This window comes from Cucumis melo, chromosome 10, assembly GCF_025177605.1.
Source record: "Cucumis melo cultivar AY chromosome 10, USDA_Cmelo_AY_1.0, whole genome shotgun sequence".
Lineage (NCBI taxonomy): Eukaryota > Viridiplantae > Streptophyta > Magnoliopsida > Cucurbitales > Cucurbitaceae > Cucumis > Cucumis melo.
The window spans coordinates 4618475-4637686 of NC_066866.1; the positions used below are offsets into that span (position 1 = coordinate 4618475).

The 19212-nt window shown below is 32.1% G+C and overlaps 3 protein-coding genes and 1 non-coding gene across 4 annotated transcripts; 2 read left to right on the forward strand and 2 right to left on the reverse strand.

Moving 5' to 3' along the window:
• Positions 1–108: 108 nt before the first annotated feature.
• LOC103488837 (uncharacterized) lies at positions 109–2380 on the reverse strand. The gene is made up of 6 exons (XM_008447745.3): positions 2227–2380; positions 2052–2144; positions 918–948; positions 688–714; positions 478–610; positions 109–395 (listed from the first exon to the last, which is right to left on the reverse strand). The coding sequence occupies exons 1-6, from the start codon at positions 2290–2292 to the stop codon at positions 341–343; spliced, it is 405 nt and encodes a 134-aa protein (XP_008445967.1). The 5' UTR covers positions 2293–2380; the 3' UTR covers positions 109–340.
• Positions 2381–3880: 1500 nt separating this feature from the next.
• On the forward strand, positions 3881–9062 carry LOC103488835 (peptide chain release factor 1, mitochondrial). Its single transcript, XM_051091296.1, has 11 exons — positions 3881–4589; positions 4727–4833; positions 5529–5627; positions 5929–6112; positions 6219–6267; positions 6365–6443; positions 6514–6588; positions 6686–6763; positions 6866–7024; positions 7109–7204; positions 7290–9062. Exons 1-11 carry the CDS (start codon positions 4436–4438, stop codon positions 7485–7487), a joined length of 1278 nt encoding a protein of 425 aa, XP_050947253.1. The 5' UTR covers positions 3881–4435; the 3' UTR covers positions 7488–9062.
• MIR408 (microRNA MIR408) lies at positions 7942–8075 on the reverse strand. The gene is given in 1 exon segment (NR_120770.1): positions 7942–8075. It is a non-coding gene; the product is annotated as a microRNA MIR408 (primary transcript).
• Positions 9063–11438: 2376 nt separating the features above from the next.
• LOC103488836 (acyl transferase 9) lies at positions 11439–12945 on the forward strand. Its single transcript, XM_008447744.2, has one exon. The coding sequence runs from the start codon at positions 11509–11511 to the stop codon at positions 12832–12834; it is 1326 nt and encodes a 441-aa protein (XP_008445966.1). The 5' UTR covers positions 11439–11508; the 3' UTR covers positions 12835–12945.
• The last annotated feature ends 6267 nt before the right edge of the window (positions 12946–19212 follow it).

The window sequence follows — 19212 nt, forward strand, 5'->3', positions numbered from 1 at the left end:
CAATTAACTACAATTAATGTTAATTCAAAAGCCTTCATTTGCTATTTGCTACAATTTAACACGTATTGTTATAACCGAAAATAAAACAATTTACGCACCAAATACAAATTAAATTATAACCCTCTCTGACTATATATATAAATTGTCTTGTCCACACTTATCAAATAACAAAAGAAGCTTTACCTGTATTACATATGTGTAGAAAATCCTAACAAATTTACACTCAACTTGGGCTATGTAACTTCGCAACCATCATCTGTCTTCTTATTCCTTCCTCTTTTTCCAATAGCATCAACAAACATAACCTCTGAAACTTTTGCTTTTTACATCATTCTTGGCCTCAAGGAAGAAAAGGATTGTGAGAAGGATACATTTCCTTCTGCCTCTTGTAAGCCCTGAATAATGCACAATCCAACTCCTTAAAGCAGACCATAGAATTCTATTAGACATCATAATATGTTGATGCTTAAAACTGACCTCGAAACATTTAATCCTCCTAGTGACACAGTACCCAGAATGAGTAACAGAAATGGAAGCTTGATTAAAGCGTGGTTTCGTCTTCCTCCATGTGAAACAGGAACTCCCCTTCTAACAACTCTTTCATATGTAGCTGTCCAGAACTTCTCATCATATCATATCCTAGAATGAACTAACAGCAGAACTAAGAAGGATTTGTTTATGCATTACCTGAATGTGAATCTCCATTTCTGGAACCTGCAAGGATTAAGCTGTTTAGATTATTCACAAATTTGGTATTAGCTTTTTGCAGTTCATGAGATTTATGGTGTATTTGGATTGATTTTCTAAGTGTTGAGATAAATGTTTATAAGTGCGAAAAGAAGTGTACACAGACACTTAAAAAGTCAATTCAAACTGGCTTTAAAATCTCTGTGCTATGATTAGTTGCAGAGAATTACCGGATAGAAGGCATGAATAAGCTTCGGAAATCTGCAGCAGATGCCATATATTTTCAGATAACAAAATGTTAACTATATGGAGTTGCAAAAAGGAGACGTTGTAATAATTAACAAGCAGATTCACCACGAGTTTTATAAATGAAAAGTTACGATGTATAGAATAATCATACGAGATTTGACCACCTTAAAATTTTAAGATTTTATCAGGACGAAAATACCAAAATGGAATATCACAAGCAGATTAGGTCTCTCGCACTCTCTCCTCTCCAACTTCACATCTCCTCTCTTTCACTCTCCTCGACAACACTTCTGATGCTCACCCATCTCGATCTCCTCTCAGCTCTCTTATCTCCACAATGCTCACCTTCACATCCAGTGTTCTGATTGCTCTCTTGCTTTCTGGCAACCCTCACATCTGAGGCCAACACCCTAGTAACCCCATGACACATTCAACCACTATGATCAAAGCCTATAGTGATACCTCTACGAGAATATCAATGAGAGTTTGATGATTTGAAATCGGATGAGTTTGTAATATAGTGTAATCCAAAACTCATGTTTGGATTGAACATTTTGGGTAAATCCAACCCTCCCTCTCACTATCATCCCATTTCCTTCCCATTTTCGACTACTCATGCTTTCCAACACACCTTTTATTCTCATTAGTCCTAATTACATTCCAGTTCTCCAAACAGCCAAAGGTTTTTTTATAAGGGCAATACTTAGGTATCTATCTCCATGTACCCTCATCAGTTTCAAAGAGAAATACATAAAACCAAATATTTTCCCTTCTTTTGAAAAGGAAACATTTGCCACATGAACTTATGATTGAGCACTTAATGAGTTGTAAAAAAAGATTGGCAAAAGCGATTACATAGAAATGTATAGTTCAGTATTTTTCCTTTGATAATGTTGGCTGATATCAAAATTCGTAAGTTTTAAAAAGTGGGCAAAATGCCAAAATCCATTGAGTTAGAACCAAGCGGAATCGGAAACCATTCAAACCAACATTTTGAGAGATGAAATGTGTTTCTTGAACATTGATTTGAACCATTTCAAAATCAGTCCTAAGCTAGTGACGAAAAGTAAAAACAATACGGCTTCATAGGAAAATTCAGCAAGTAAAATGTTTACCAGTTTGAATTTGGACTCGGCCTGAGGCTTTTGATGAGCAGGGAAGAGGTCAGGATGAGTATCCCAGACCATCCTCTTGTAAGCTTCTTTAACCTGCAATTGGCGATCATGAAAACCAATCCATACAAGGGTTGGAGATCAGAATTGAAGTGGATAGTAAATGCGGAAGCTGCACCTGAGAAGAAGACGGACGGGAACCAGGAGAGAACCCAAGCAAGGTTCTGGCTTCGTCGCCCCGCATTTCTCAAATTTCTCCGTGGCTTCCCCTTCTTCCACGTCCAGCTTAGCTCCCGCCTTAAAGATCTCAAAGAATAATGGAGAACAATGGGAGGATCCAAACGGGCCTCCGTCCATAGCCCAATGACATGCCTTCTGTTGGGCCCAAAACCCAATATTAACGGCCCTTCCTTGAAAGTGTCATAAAAACCGAATCTAATAATAATAATAAAGTGTATAACAACGTTCCTAAAGTATTACAAATTACGTGTGTACGTACGCACATATGCATATATATGATTTAATACGTTATAATAGTTTTTTCATCATTTCCTGGTCTAGGTCGATTCGAGATTCAAATACAAACTTGACTTTTTTACCTTGTAAATCTAGATATATATTTATTTTATGAACTTTCAGTTAAACAAGGTTTGCGATTTTGCGATCTTTCTATCAAAATTATATGTATTCTTTATCAACTTTTACTTAGATTTTTTCTAATCTTCTTAAAATTCTCTATACTTAGTATAGCATAGTACTCTTACGTTGCTGTCAATTATTTGTAAGTGTTTAACTTTTAACAAAAGTCCGTAAAAACAAACAAATAATCTCATCAAACCTTTTTCTTTTTTTAATCAATGGCCGATGGTACTATATCACTCAAGACTTAGCTTACTGCGTTCAAGGAAATTGTTTTAGACAGATTCAACTTTGTTTTGGTGGTTTGTTGGTTTCTTAAGCTTTTTGTTGTACTAAAAAGTTGACGAAAATAGAAGATGAGTGCACTTTCAACATATCATATGTATTTTAAGTGGATTGTGAATATAGAATTTGAAGAAGATTACACAAAATAAATTATACGAGATTGGAAAATTACATACAATCTTGGTAAAGATTCTATCAAGTCCATAAAAATTGCATAGATTAACTGACATTTTATTTGAATACGAATGCATGCATCAAACCTTTACCAATAAGCCCAAAAGAAACTATTACAAACAATTAATAAAAGAGTGCAAGCTAATGTTACATAAATGAAAATTTTAGAAAAAATAGGACAAACGAGTTTAAAAACCAACAAATTTTGATCATATGCATATATTAGCTACATATGAAACTACTACGTGAACTCGATACACTTCTTCTTTCTTATCTTCATTTTCTTGTCACTCTTTTTTGTAGATTTCTGTTTTAAAACCAACACAATTGACATTTCGAGTCCAATTTTTGGATCATTCCTATGAATTTGAGTATGCATAATGAACAATAATTTTAGAAGGTAATAATTAGAGATTTTTCAAACAAACCGGCAAAATATTTATATTGTGCAAAACAATTTTGAAAATGGAAAAAGCCTACAGGTACACAATGTAAAATACCATAATTACTATGCGAGATAAATCGGTTACACACGTGCGATACACGATCTAGAATATATCATGTCCCGAGATGAAAGAATTCTACCTTTAATTCATTTGAGATATTGGATATACAATGGACTGAGATGACTCGAGATAAAAAAACATAAGCGTAGATCTATTCTACATGATCTTTTATTTCATTTTAAACGATAACTTTCAAATTTAAACGATCGTGTAGATCATAATACACGATCTCGAACATTAGTGGCACCAAGATGGTTTGGGATTAAAAAATTCTACCTTTATTTTATTCAGGCATACATTGTCTTGAGATGCCGGAAAAGTAAGACTTATGACTTTAGTTATTCGATCTTGGATCTTAATTGGGCCATGATTTTGGATTTTTATTTACGTAAATTACTCTAATAATTAAGAGTATTAACATTTTTTCAAAAGAAAAAAAAAGGGTAAGTCTAGCAAATTATATTGATAATATACAAAACTTATTTCCACGGCATGCGAAGGTGTAGGTCATTTTTCATTTGGCGGGGGCGTCCGTAGAAAAACCCGAAAGAGTTACTTCACCATTTCCCGGCGTCCATATTTCAACTTTCCTCCTCTCTTCCCCGATTTCAGACAGCCGTACCGGAGCGAAGAACCTCATCATTCATCTCTTTGCTCAAGTTTACTCTTCCCTTCCGCCCTGTGCCCTAGCCTTCAACCTTCTTCTCAGCTTTTCTTTGTCAATTTCGTGATTAATTAATTATTACTACCCATCACTTCAGATTCGACGGAGAAGATTGCAATATGAGAATCAATCGAGGAACTATGCGGCTTGTTGAACAAATCCGAACACTGGCCCTACACTGCCGCAATAATTCTTCACGCATTACTAAAAATCCGTTACTTCCATTTCATTTCGATCCTCTTTCTTCTCCGTCTTTCCGTTTCTATTCTAAAGGTTCTTTATCTTCTTTCACTTTGAATTATGAAATTGTATTTCTATTGGCGGTTGCCTTTTGATTGAAATGTTTGAGTGTATTGTTCGATGCTCAGTATGTTATGAGCTGACGATTTCTTCAAATTTGTTTTAAATAGGGGAAGTTCAATCGCAGCAGTTATCAATGGAGCTTATCAAGATAATGGAACAAAGGTTGACGGCTATTGAGCTCAGAAACACTTCTCTTCTAAATATAATCAATCGGGTACCGCTTATTCTCAAATTTTTATGCTTCAGCTTCGAAAATTTAGTTTTTAGTCATCGCTGCAAAAAAAAAAAAAAAAAAAAGTTTTAGTTAGTATATTCAAAGGTATGCGACAAATTGAATGATATAGAAGCCATATATCGCACACATTTTGGAAAATACATAGATTCCTTACCAAATCTTTCCTTCTTGGCTTTAATGTATTATTGCGATATTTATCAATCTTGGTTCTATGCATGAATGAAGCCGAATCTTAAGGTCACATTTTCCAGACTTTTGGAATGATATGCTCTCTTTCTTTGGTTGGTCAGTGGCTTTACCACACCATCCCAAAGGTTTCCTCTCATCCACTCTCCCAGGACATCCTTTCTATAAGGAGAAGAAAATAGTTTGGATAAACATAGTTATAGCTTTCTTTTGGGCAATTTGGATTAAAGAAAATCATTGGCTATGCTCCAAGAAAGAAGAATCTTATAGCTGGATTTTTAAGAACATGATTTTCGTAGCTATCTCTTAGTACAAGTTGTCTCTCTTATTAAATCTAATAATTTTGTTTCTCATCACAAAAGAAAAATAATCAAGTAAAATAAACGAGTAATTAAAATCTTCTCACCCTTCCTACTCTTCTCTTCTACTCCTTTCTCTTGTAATTATAGACCTTAATTTGCTTTGTTCGTGGTGTTATTTGAAGATAGCCAGAAGCTCCACCAGCCGACTACGCAAAGGCTAACAAGGAGCTTAAAAAACTCAGAGATACAATGAATCTAATAACTGAGTTGAGGTCTAAACAGAAGGTATGGAGTACCGTCAACAAAATGGATATTGTCTTTCTTTACATTACGAACTGCTTATGATGTTACCTCTGAAATGTTGAACAAATGACTGGGTTATTTCCTTTAGGTGCAAAGATAATTTCTTTCCATGCTGTTGTATCACAATTATACCAATTCCCTATTTGTTTGGATTCCAGACGCCTATCGGAATTCTTGAAAAGTGGGCTGTCTTCGAGGCAGCCGCTACCTCAATGAACAGTGTGTGGTTGTAATATTTATAGAAGGAAATAAAAAAATATTTATGATTGTGTTCTTGCTGTAGGAAATTAATGGTTTGAGAACGCTGATGGAGGAATGCTCAGAGGATAGAGATATGTTTGATATGGCTACCGAGGAATTGGAACAGGCAGTTGAAGAAGAGAAAAGATTACAGCAGTTATTGCTCAAGTCATTACTTCCCAGAGATGATGCTGATGAGAGGGATTCCATTTTGGAGGTGAGAGCAGGTAGGTCATGGTGGTGCATATTACCGAACGTAACCATCATTGTTCCTGTTCTCCTTTTCTTTGTTTCTTATGTCTGACAGCTATAGCTAATAGAAAGAGTTGCCAGGAACTGGTGGAGATGAAGCTTCTTTGTTTGCCATGGATATATTCAAAATGTGAGTGAGAGTTACATAGTATGCTCAGTATGACTGGTTCTAATTATTTTTCCACACGTTCTAGTTCTCAAAGGTTATTTCTTGTGGATCAAAATAGGTATGAGAGATACGCACAGAAGAAAGGCTGGAAGTTTGAGGTGGTAGACATAACAGAATCAGATCTAAAAGGATATAAGGTGATATCATTAGCAAATTTTAATTTCATTTGAAGTAAATATCTTGTATCTTTATCATCGTTTTTCGCAGGAAGCCATTGCTGCGATATCAGGTGCTGGGGTGTATGGAAGACTTAAATTTGAGAGTGGAATTCACCGAGTACAGGTTTTCTTGACACGCATGTTATTAGCCTTTTAGCATTATTCAATATTTACCAATGGCTACAATGGGATCTTGATAAACCGTTGTCTTCCTTGAGCAGCGAGTTCCTGTGACAGAGAAATCTGGACGAGTTCACACGAGTGCTATTTCTGTAGCCATTCTCCCTCAAGCAGACGAGGTCCAACCCAAGCCACTTTCTTCCTAGAAAATGAATATATCCAGAGTAAGGATTGATTATGGTTCTAGGTTTGGGTGGTGATATCGTTGAGGGAATGTGCAGGTAGATGTAGAGTTGAAGAACGAGGACCTAAGAATAGATACGTACAGATCTGGCGGTTCAGGAGGTCAGCATGCAAATACCACGAACAGTGCTGTTAGAGTGATTCACATTCCAACTGGGTTGACTGTGACCATACAAGACGAGCGATCCCAACATATGGTAGTGTTTCTATTGCTTATATGATTTTGTTGGAATAGTTCTGTTTGGTTTTAACTCCACTCTGTTTTGTTTGGTTTGGGACAGAACAAAGCTAGGGCGCTTAAATTAATATGTGCAAAGCTATACGAAATGGAACGACGTAGAATTCAGAGCAGTCGATCAAAACTTCGATCAGAACAGGTAAGATTTTAATAGTCCAAAAAATATTGAATGATTATAAACATAATCCTAGTGATTTTTATGTTAAAATGATGATGAAATGCAGATTGGTAGTGGGGACAGATCGGAACGCATCCGCACATACAACTTTCCGCAGGGGCGGGTAACAGATCATCGAGTAGGCATTACCGACCACTCAATTGAGGAGGTAATGCAGGGGGAGAATCTGGATACATTCGTGGACGCTCTGTTATTGCAACAGGAAATGGATGCAATTGCATCCTTCACTTCCTCTTCTTCGTAGTGGTACTGAAGAAGAAGTGGTAGTGAAGAGGAGAAGCATTGCATCAAATAAGATCTCCCCACTTTGCATTTGATTCAGGTAAAAGAAGAAAAAAAAAGGGGTTTCTTATAGAAGTACAACACGAGTAGAACGTGGTGGGGGTTAAACACAACACAATTTTGAAGGGATTAAATTTCATTTATTTTACAATGATTAGTAGTATGTCGTAGTAGTAAAATTGATAGAGCTGTAAACAGGAGTTTGGATTTGAATTCGTCGGAGAAGTCATCCTGATCCTGAAAAATGCAAAACTTTGATGGAAGTTAAAACAAAGGTTAAACTTATCATTTTAGTTCTTAATACTTTCAAGTATAGGGACTAAAAAAATTGTAATTTTACCTAAAATAAACAACAAAAGTTCAAAGGAAAAGAGAAGCAAAGAAATATAGATATATAAGGGGATGCAGATAGAAAAATAAGGGGCAGCCAGGGAAGAGGCAGTGCATGAGTAGAGGCACAACAGGAAGATAAAAGGGTAAAAGGTATGTGTTGATCTGATTTTGAGACTGTTGAGGACTCCATTCATGCTCTGTCTGTTCCCCGCTGCTCTTTCTCCCCCAACCCCCAAACCTCAACTTCAACTACTTACCATTGTTGTGTGCTATGTATGTGTTTGAAGGATTTCCATGGTCATTGGTGAATATTAGGCTTAAATAATAAGCACCTGCATAGCCTAGCCCTAGCTAAGACTTGTGTTAAAGTACATTCTACATTTTGCCAAGTACAACTCTCCCCCCTACACATGAATGTACTACAAAGTACATAGTCATTTGGCTGACTCCAATTTCAACTCATGGTTGTACTGCATGTGCAAGAAGTACTTGTACTCTATAATGGGGAATTTGGAACTACTCTCTCCCTACTCCTTCCTTCCATGTTTTTCCGTTGCCTGGTCAACACGAAACATCGTTGCTGCATCTTCATGTTTGAGCAACAATGACCGAATTTAATTTTGGTGAACTTTTTAATATATACAAACACACTCACACGGTTGCCACACACTGATGGTGTCTTATTTAGGATTCAGTACCCAAATTTTGAGCCTAAAATAAGACATGTGATACTTTGCTAAAATGAAACTTCGTAAACGTAGATTGGTCCTCTCTCGCGTTAATGTTCTCGCTCTTTCATTTTACTCCTCTCTCCTCTCTCTTTCTCGCTCAGAGTCTTAGACTCCAACACGAACTTGTCGAGATCGAAGACTTGAGTGCACAACAGAGATAGATTTGAAAAGCCGCATGAAGAAGAGACCCTCTGCAAAACAATTCCGTGAAGAGAAGCAGCGACAACACTGAGGTACTGAAATGGAAGAGATGTCGTGAGAGCAAGGAGAAATGTTGATCAACGGCGGAGGCAAAGCTCAAGAAAATAAAGAAGGGGAAAGGTAAAAAAAAACACAGAGAAAATCAAGAGAAGAAAGAAAGAAAAAGTAAGAAAACTAAGTAATTTAATAATTTTGATTGATGATGATGTGAGCAGAGAACAAATTTCTTAAAATTCACAAGTCAATTTATTTTTTAGTGTTTACTTATGTAATTATCTCGTCTTACCGAACTTTAGAAGCGCAGCAATAGCATGGTAGGGAAAAGAGTTAAATATTAAAATGGTAGAAAGGGGGAAATAGAAGGTTTTGTATCGTAAAACTAACATTCTTTTTTAAAAATCGTTTAATCTTTTTTCGATTATTAAAAATTTTCAACTTATCGATTGTTTTGATTCTTTCGGTGCATCTCGGTAGACTAATGATTGAGATTCTACTGTTTTTCATATCTCTTTTCAAATCTCAACTAATTTTTTATTAACTCTTCAAAATTTTAAGATTAACCTATCAAATGTTAAAAATATAATTGAGAAACTATGTAGGTGTAGCAAAATTGTACTAAAAACTTGACGATCTCCATTCATTGATAACATTCAACTTTTCAATACAATTTTATCCGAAATGAAACGAGACCAATCAAATTATATATATATTCTGTAGATAAGATTTCTATTGTAATCTTGTCTAAACGTTGTTTTTCACAATTTCCCTAGAAATGGACTTAAATAAGAAATCAAGGCTCCCTTTGGATGACAATGTTTTTTATGGGAAAAAATAGAAAGATTTTGTTAGGCAAAAACACTCCTTACACAGCCAAATAAATTTGGAAAAGAAAAATGTTTTCGGTCACCATAATTTTAAATTTTGTTCTTTCAATGAATACTCACTTTAGTCTTCGCACATACTCTCACTATTTCCATTCCACTAATTAAACCTAAGACTTGATTCTATAGTAATTTTAAAATAATACATATTAACGATAAAATTGTAAGATTGTAAGAAATGAAAATTAAGTTAATGAAATCTAGTGATCAATATGAAACCAAAACTCTGAGGTCTAAAAACGAAATACATTGAAACAAAAATCAAATCGAAACTCAAAATTTAAAAAACAAAGAGTGACATATACCTAAAGGGAAAAAAAAAAAAAGAACTTATGTTTGGTTTGGGCAAGAAAATAGTCATTGTTAATCGAATCCGACCGGTGATACATTAATCTATTTAGTTAACCCCACATGAATGTTACATGCAATAAATGTACAGTAGTACAAAAACATTTTCCACACATTAGTAGACAATTTTGAGTACCACAATCGTGAGAAATCTATATACTTCGGATTTCCACTTTTCACCAATAACTCCATTTCATGCGATGTTTCATTTTTGCGTGTAGTTTCCACTTATTACCAACAACCCTCTTTTAAGAAAAAAAGAAATAATAACAGAAATTTCAACTTACATAGTTTACCTGATTATTGACCCTACAGTTATCATTGTCCACTGTTTCCTTTGTGTGTGTTCATTTCTTCTTGCTGGATCAGTTCAACCTCGATAGCGATAGCTCTCTCCATCAAATCAGTGAAATGAAACCCATCTTCTCACAAATGGATGGAAGATATGGAGATTTGGATCCAGGGCCATTCAGCACTGCATAGAAAATATTTGTAGACAGAAGATCAGCAGCGTAAATCTGTGGAGAATGGGTGTTTTTTGGAAAAGATTTAGTACTACGATAGTATAGAAAATTTTCATACTACCTCTGCTCATTATTTGTCACAAAAGTAAAATTCAAGAATTAGGTTTAAATACTACTTTGGTCTCTATACTTTTGGTTTTGGTTCATTTTAGTAATTTGCTTTCAAAATAGTCATTTCACTTTGGTCCATTTTACTTCTTGAACCTTAGAAAAAATAATTTTGATCATTTAAAAATGAATCAAAAATAAAATGAAGAGACAAAAATAGTCACTGAGGACCAAAATAAACCGAAGTTCAAAGTATAATGTCAAAGTCAAAGTGAACATTTTGAAACTATAACGTCAAAGTATAGTATCTTAACCTAAGAATCCATGAAATAAATGGATAATAAATTAATATATCATTTGATGACATGTAAAATTCTAAGGAGAAGTAGTAGGTTTTACCGTAGTATACAAAAGTTTCCAGCCTTTTTTGGCAATACCCGTATGTGATGTCCTTTAATGGATAATGGATAATGGATAATGGATAATGGATAGGATAAACACTGCTCCATTTTGGGAAGTGGATTCTGGTGGGAGCTTATCTGAGCAGTAAGTGCAAAGACATTGTTAGTACAATCATCATTGTTCTAAGTGCTTGCTACCTTTAAAACACAGATGTTCAAAAATGACCCAAAGCACTGTAAGAAATGTAATTGAATGAAGTTTGAAAATTAGTAGTGATATCCACCTAACACAGAGTTAAAGAAACATACATTGTGCTGTAAGCAATTCGCAAGTTTACTTTGGAGCACTTGAAAGCCAAGGATTAGAATTGCTTCAAGCTAAAGACCACATTTCTATTATTATATATACACACAGATATATATATATATATATATATATATATATATATATATATATATGGTGCAAGTGTAAGAGCAAGAGCAAGAAGCAGGTACCATTTCAGTTTGTTGATCTTGATGGATTGTAGTAATTGCAAGATGAATGTAAAAAGATGCAAGCCCAGCTTGGTTAAGCCTTGTGAAAAAACTCCTTCAACCATTCTTCATTTATCCCCAATTGATAGCCTCCCTGTATTGAGATGCAATGCTCGTACTCTCCATGTGTTTAGAGATTCCCCTTCTGAAGCTTCCCCTGCCGCCATTATTAGAGAAGCATTATCAAAAGCTTTGGTTCCTTACTACCCTCTTGCTGGACGCCTTAAACCACAAACTTACCCTCTTCAACTTGACTGCTCTAACCAAGAACAAGGAATTTTGTTCGTGGAAGCTTCTTCAGACTCGACCCTTGATTCCCTTATGTACTTGGATGATCTTAGTTCGATTCCCTTTCATCTTCTTCTTCCTGAGGAACATGAATCTGAATCTGAATCAGAATCAGAAGCAGAAGCACTTGTGAAGATGCAGATCACGGAGTTTGCTTGTGGAGGGTTTGTGATTGGTTTGATTTTCTGCCATAGTATCTGTGATGGCCTTGGAGCTGCCCAATTCTTGAAGGCTGTGGGGGAATTCGCTAGAGGAATTGACCTAGCTCCCACCATTAAACCTACATGGGATAGAGATTTCTTTCCTAATCCTCCTCAGAATGCCCCAATTAATCTTCAAATTGCAATTCCAATCCCTCCCCCACCCCTGCCCAAATACAGCCTACAACACACCAACATCGATATTCCCATAGATCGAATCAATGCACTAAAGAAACAATTTCAAGAATCAACAGGAATTACCTGCTCCACCTTTGAAATTGTGGCAGCGTGTTTTTGGAGGAGTAGAACACGGGCGGTTTACGAGGCTTCGGGTGACAACAATCAAGAAATAAAGCTAGTTTTCTTCGCGAACTGCCGGGAAATGGTGGAGCCGCCGCTGCCAAAAGGGTTTTATGGCAACTGCTTCTTTCCGGTGAGAATCAGCAGTTGGAGTAAGGGAATTGGGGAGATGCCCATTAACGAAGTGGTGAAGCTGATACAAGAAGCGAAGAGCAGAGTGGGAAGGGAATTTGGAGAGTACATATCACAGAAGACGAGGGAATCGGACCCGTTTGCTCCGCCGCTTGAGTACTCTACGCTGTTCATATCGGAATGGGGAAGGCTTGGATTCAACGAGGTGGATTATGGGTTTGGACCACCGGTGCATGTGGTTCCGATCCAAGGCTCGCCAGTAATACCCGTCGGAATCGTGGGCTCGCTTCCGTTGCCAGGAAAGGGCATTCGTCTCATGACATGGTGCGTTCAAGAGCCCCATCGCCTCTCCTTTCTTCACCAAATCTCTCAACTCCTTTTCCTTTGATCAAATTTTTTCTTTTCCACTTCTATTATCCAAATAACTAATCCTCTAATCAGAAAGTTGAAAATTACTTCTTATTGTTTAATAAAATTTGTTCCTCAAAATTTTATCTTACCTACGAACACTAAATTATAACTTTCCACAAATTATTGTTTTTGTTTTTCGGATTTTTCTGCGAGATAATGAAAATGTTGATTCACACTTACCTGAATATCAAATATTTAGAAACGTATAGATATCGACAACAATTTAATACCATATTCGTCACACCAAAAAACATTGTATATTTATTTTCAAACGTAATAAGTTTAATTATCTTTTATGTTGAAATCAATTTTAATTTAGTTATTATAATACTTACGGTTCTTACATTTGATGAGAATGAAACCTAAACGTCGTGTGATGAAATGTGCGACACCTCACTGTTACACCAATTCATTACAACTTTTCAATACGTCATGATGTAGTCATGTGGGTATAAGCAATTTAGTTTACATTAGTCTTGAAGAAATTTGAACCAAAATTGCTAATCACTAAAAAATCGAACTAAACCATGCATCTTCTTATAAATTGTACTGACCAAATTGATGAACAATCTGTTTCACCAGTTCGTTAGTAATTTACCGTTTACAAAATTTATCTTGTTGTCGAGTCTCCTCTACTTAATTTTAAATTCTAATCTTAGCTATAAATCATAACCTTATTTTTGTTTTAGAAGTGGTATTAGCTCAACTGGAGCAAAATGATAACATAAACTCATATGGGAATCAACTTAGCTTATTAATTGATTGCGCCAATTCAACGTAATCAATCAATTATTTAACCATGAGTAAAAATGCATTGGTTTTAAGTAAACTCGAGCGATTGATTTTATTTATCTAACACATTAATGTCAAACGAATGATCATAATATCATTGTCGAAAAATATTTGTTTAAACATTTCATAAATTTTATATAGATTAATAAATTAGGCATTTCAAAAATTAGTAAAATAGTAAAAATATCTACAAAATATGACACAACCTATCAAACTTTCTACCGTCCTTCTAGTTTTTTGATATTTTTTTAAAATAACATCTTTTACTATTTGTAATAATTTTTTAAAATAAAATTTAGTTGTTTCTTATACTAGACTGAATAGACGCTAGTTGAATGTTTTACGAGTTTTTACAAAAGAGATATCAAAATATCAAAATAGATGTTTAGGATCGATTTCGAATGATTTCCTCTTTGGTTCAAATGATTTTTATTCTATTTTAAAATATTAAGAGGGTGGTTTTTTTAAATTTAATGGTAATAAAATATTTAAACTTTATAACAAACAATTACTAAAAGATAAAAGATCTATCAAATTTGATATTGTCCTCTAAATATTTTGGCTACCTTTTGTTACGATTTTTTTTAATACTATAATAATATTAAAATCTTATTTTGGTTCTTAAACTTTATATCTATTTTGATCTTAAACTATTAAAAATATCTGTATTTTGTTTTCAAACTTTTAAAAAAAACTTTGGTTCTTGCAGTTGAAAGTTTAAATTTTAACGGAATGATGACGTGGCTTCTATATCTTGATGATTAAGCTTTCGATTATTTATCATATAAATTAAATAGATAAATAACTAATAAATCTTGCTAAATTATTTTATTAATCTTTTATGACAAGAGAGAAATATAATCAACAGAACTCAATCAAATAAACCTAAATTAAAAACTAGTTTAATTTTTTTTTCTCCAAAACTCAAATCTCTTACATCCATTCCCACTCCCACTCTGTACTTATTTATTCTCTTTCAAATTGAAATATTGAAGCAAATTAGAAGGACGATATTGAGTAGAATAAGAATAAAAATAAAATAAAACTCACTAATAACATCACTGACAAGGTAAAATAAGTACAACATGCATAAAATAAACTCTACGAAATTGTAGATAAATATTCTCACAATGAATCACAAACACACAAGAAAAAAAAGAACGAAGAGATAATTTGGAGGAAAATTAAAAAAAAAACTCAATAAATCACAAAAAAGTGAATGTAGATGAAATGCATTTACCCTACGAGTTGTGAAGATGAAGTAGCATAACAATACGCCAAGATGATGACGATCAAAATCTTGAAAACAATTACTTTTTTAGTTCTCTTATAAAACATCAATTTGTCATCTAGTCATTAATTAAAAATTAAAACCTTAATTTATCAAAACCGATTATCTTATTTAACAACCTAACCATTCAAATACATAAATCACTTCATCATGCAATTAGATAGTTAACAAAATTTTGACAGCATGAACCAAAATATGCATTAGTGACGAAAATAGAACAAGATACGGAGTTTAAGGAACAAATAAGATCTAAACCTAATAAAAAATTATAAAGGTAAGTTTTTTATATTATAGTACTATTTTAGAAAATAATAATAAAAAAAGAAAGTTAAGAAAGAAAACAAGTATTTTATGAAGTATATATTAAAAAATGAAAGAAAATATATTATTGAGATCTTTACTCAAACTCAAAAGACCATTTCCCAATGAGGTTGCCTGCATAAGCTTCATTGCAACCATATCATTAATTTCCCTAAAAAAATTAACCAGCCAGTTTAGCCACGTGTTCCAGATTTAAGTCTCACGTCATTGCATACCAAAGCTTACACAATTGATATTTCAATATTACCAAAATATTGACATTTTCCTATTTATTAAAACTATAAACAAAAATAAAATATTATAATAGAAACTTAACGAAACGGTAAACTATTTATCTAACAAAGCCGGTAAGGTTAGCTATTTTTTAAATATTTTATGTTTGCCTTTTCATCTTTCTTTTCTTGTCGTGTGTTATTTCGTCTTTCCATCTTCCTCGTCTTTCACTGCAATTTCGTCTTTCTTCTTTTTTTTTCTTTTTTTCTTTTCTGCGATTTCTTTCCATCGTCTTTCTTCTTTTTCAATTCTTTATTTATGTCGTTTAATCTTTCTATCGTTTTTCTTCTTTTTTCTCTTCGTTTTTTTTCGCTTCGATTTCTTTCCATCGACTTTTTACTTTTCCTCTTCTTTTTTCGTTGTGATTTCTTTCAATCGTCTTTTTTTTTACGCGTAAAAAAATAAAAAGATTGTGCATAAAAAATCTAAAAAAAATCATTTAAATTGGAGTAGACAAATGTAAACGATAAAAAAGTAAATGATCGTGTAAAAAAAAATAAAAGGTCGTGTATAAAAAATCTTGAAAAAAAATCATAGCCAAATATAAATGATCGTGTAAATAAGTAAACGATTATGTAAATAAATCTAAATGGTCGTGTACGAAAAGAATTAAAAAAATCGTGTACCAAATAAAAAAAAAATCATTTAGATTTGGGTCTCCAAATCTAAGCTAAGCTATGGAGTAACAAAATTAAACAATAACAAAATTTAAACGATCGCAAATATATTGCGCATGTTATTGATGGCGTGGTCGATCGCAAATATATTGCACGCGTTATGATGGCGTAGTTGACTGGACATTTTTTATATTTTACATGGTGGGCATCTGAACTTTTTTCGTTTTTTAAATTGTTCTAGAGTGTAAATGTTTTGCCGCTTTTTTATATTTTTTAAAATACCTATAGTATAATTATATTTTTTACAATTGACAAGGAATGATAATAATAAATTAAATTTATTAAAATCAATAATTATAATTATTTTGAATTTCGATATTGTTTTCTCGAATGTTAACCTTTTTTTTCTTAATTTAGTATTTGAAGACGTTTGTTTCAAATTAGAATATAAATAATTTTTTTAAAAAAATATATTTGTATCTAACTTAATTAGTACATGCTAATATTTATTTAATCGTTAACTAACTTCATTATCATATATGATATCATTTACTATAAACAGTTTCGTTTTTAAAAGATATAAATAATTTAGTAAATGACGAAAAACATGTACAAAAAATATAATAAACTTTCAAATTATTTTAATGATATACACTTATAAACTTCAATCAGTGTTTATTGATGACATTGATATATATAAAAAAAAACATTAGTGTTTATTGTTAATAAATTTGAAACTCTTCTATATTTTGTAAATATATTAAAAAAAATGACCGTAATTTAATTTTACAAGAGTAAAAATTGTTTAAATTAGTATATTTCCAGTAGATTTGATTTAAATGATCAAAGATAACTTCGAACCATTGAATTTGCTTCGTGACCAAATTTAGGTTAGACTATAAATAAATGAACGTTCGATGTTCGAGATAAAACAAAGAGGGTTTTTATTTTCATTATTAGAAAGCGGAGATTTTGTTTATATAATTTTTCACCTAAAATAATTTTATTCAATTCAACAACAAATAAAGATATAAAGACACATTAATTTATTTATGCTCTTTTCCATTTCAATATACTTAAACTTAATTTAGCAGATCTGATATTGTGCACTTAATTACAATTAAATTACTAAGTAATAGATTTAGTGTATTATTATAATAAAACACATTTATGACTTCCTATATATATATATATATATATATATATATATATATATATAAAGTTTTATTTATAATTAAAAGAACAATACTTATATTGGCAGCTGGCTGGCTCTAATAATCCATAAGGTCCTAATTAAAAAACAATTAGAGCATTAGTCTTGCTAGCAACCAAAGACTTTTCCTCTTATTCATTTTTTGATGAATATAATGATAGTGACCAACCTTCTAGAGAGTGAATGATGTCCAATTCTTTTTAATAGAAAATAAATAATATTTTTACTTGCTCGATTGCGCGCCTATTCTTTAAAGTTTACCTATCTCGTTGACTCGACTACAATTTATGTCATGCAACAATTTTATTTTCTTCAGTATAATAGACAGCGATGGATTTAACCGTAGAGTCACAAACCTCTTGATATTGACCGATCCAAGAAACATAAATAATGTAATATTTTGATTTTTATAGTATAATTAAAATGATATTTTGCTATAATATTTTGTAAATATTTTACTTCTTTTAATTTTGAAAACTAAATTTTATATCTTTCAACTACTTTTTTTTTTACTTATTCTTATTCTTTATTTATATACTTTTGTTCATATTATTGCGTATTTAATTTGAAATTCAAATAAGAGAAATACTGTAAAAAGAAAACGATGGATCATAGTATAATGGTCGTTGAAATTTTATAATAGGCAACTACGACGTAAGTTATTAATAGTTTAAAATTTATTTATGAACTCATTGTTATTTGATTTTTTGAATTTGTTGCACAAAATTATTTATAAAATATAAAAATTTATCGACATTTATTTGCGTTGTATTTAAAATTTTGTTATATCGAATAATCGTAATAAAATTTTAATTAAGCTTTCTTAATAATCATAATTTTTCTTAATTAGAAAAAAGAGAGAGAGAGAAAGAAAGTTGTCTTGTTTTACGTAATTTTCCTATGCTTCATTAATTAACACAAAAACAAATGTAATAAATAATAACCAACTTGAAGTCACTTTATATCATCAACTACACCTATATATATTCATTTTCCTCTTTGTCTTCCTCTTTTCAAGATGGAGAAATTATTGACCATATTTATAAATGTAAGGTTGAGTTTGGTGGGGTCATTGTGTACAAATTCTAAGCATTCATTTCTTTGTTCACTTAATTTGTATAGATCAAAGAAAAAAGAGAAAAATTTGTTCGTGATACTTGTCATTTTTTATATCATTCTAAAAGCTTCGTACCAATAGAAATAATTATCTTTACTTATATATTCAAGATCATCTCTTTACCTAATCGACGTAAGTACATATAAACAGGTATCATTGTAACGTCCCAACTTAGCTACGCTCTCGATAAAAATATCATAATACTTTGAAACGTATATAGACTAAAAATTAAATTCAAAATTTAAGAAAACTAAAACCGTAATTTCTTAAAACCTAAAGAAAAGAAAATTTAGGATTGCAACAAAAAACTAAAAAGAAAAAAGAAAAGCTAAACCAATACATGATTTGGTTTGATATTTTAGTATAAACCTATACTATATATATATATATATATATATATATATATATATTGGTTTGATCAATGTTTTAATGGAAAAATTAATAAAAACCACAAACCAAACCAATTATATGTATACCTTTAAAATTACACACTAACACTAATTAAATAAATTTTTTAGTATTTTAATTATGATAATACATTTATATTTGTTTTATTTAAAAAAATGCCAATAAAACAAAACAAAACAAAAATATCCAATTTCAATTTATAAAAATACCCAAATTTAGTTTGAAAATAGTATAAATAACTCATTAAAAAAAATAAAAAAATAAAAAACCAAATAAACAATAAACTAAACCAAATAAAAAAAAATCAATAATCAATATGTTCA

Excerpts from the sequence above, each read along its gene's own strand:
- LOC103488835 (XM_051091296.1), top strand. The coding sequence starts at position 4,436 with ATGAGAATCAATCGAGGAACTATGCGGCTTGTTGAACAAATCCGAACA. Across the intron at positions 5,628-5,928 it reads AGTTGAGGTCTAAACAGAAG|GAAATTAATGGTTTGAGAAC; the intron begins GTATGGAGTACC and ends TTCTTGCTGTAG. Across the intron at positions 6,444-6,513 it reads CAGATCTAAAAGGATATAAG|GAAGCCATTGCTGCGATATC; the intron begins GTGATATCATTA and ends CGTTTTTCGCAG.
- LOC103488837 (XM_008447745.3), bottom strand. The coding sequence starts at position 2,292 with ATGCGGGGCGACGAAGCCAGAACCTTGCTTGGGTTCTCTCCTGGTTCC. Across the intron at positions 2,145-2,226 it reads CCCGTCCGTCTTCTTCTCAG|GTTAAAGAAGCTTACAAGAG; the intron begins GTGCAGCTTCCG and ends CGCCAATTGCAG. Across the intron at positions 396-477 it reads GGAGGATTAAATGTTTCGAG|GGCTTACAAGAGGCAGAAGG; the intron begins GTCAGTTTTAAG and ends TGCATTATTCAG.
- LOC103488836 (XM_008447744.2), top strand. The coding sequence starts at position 11,509 with ATGGATTGTAGTAATTGCAAGATGAATGTAAAAAGATGCAAGCCCAGC.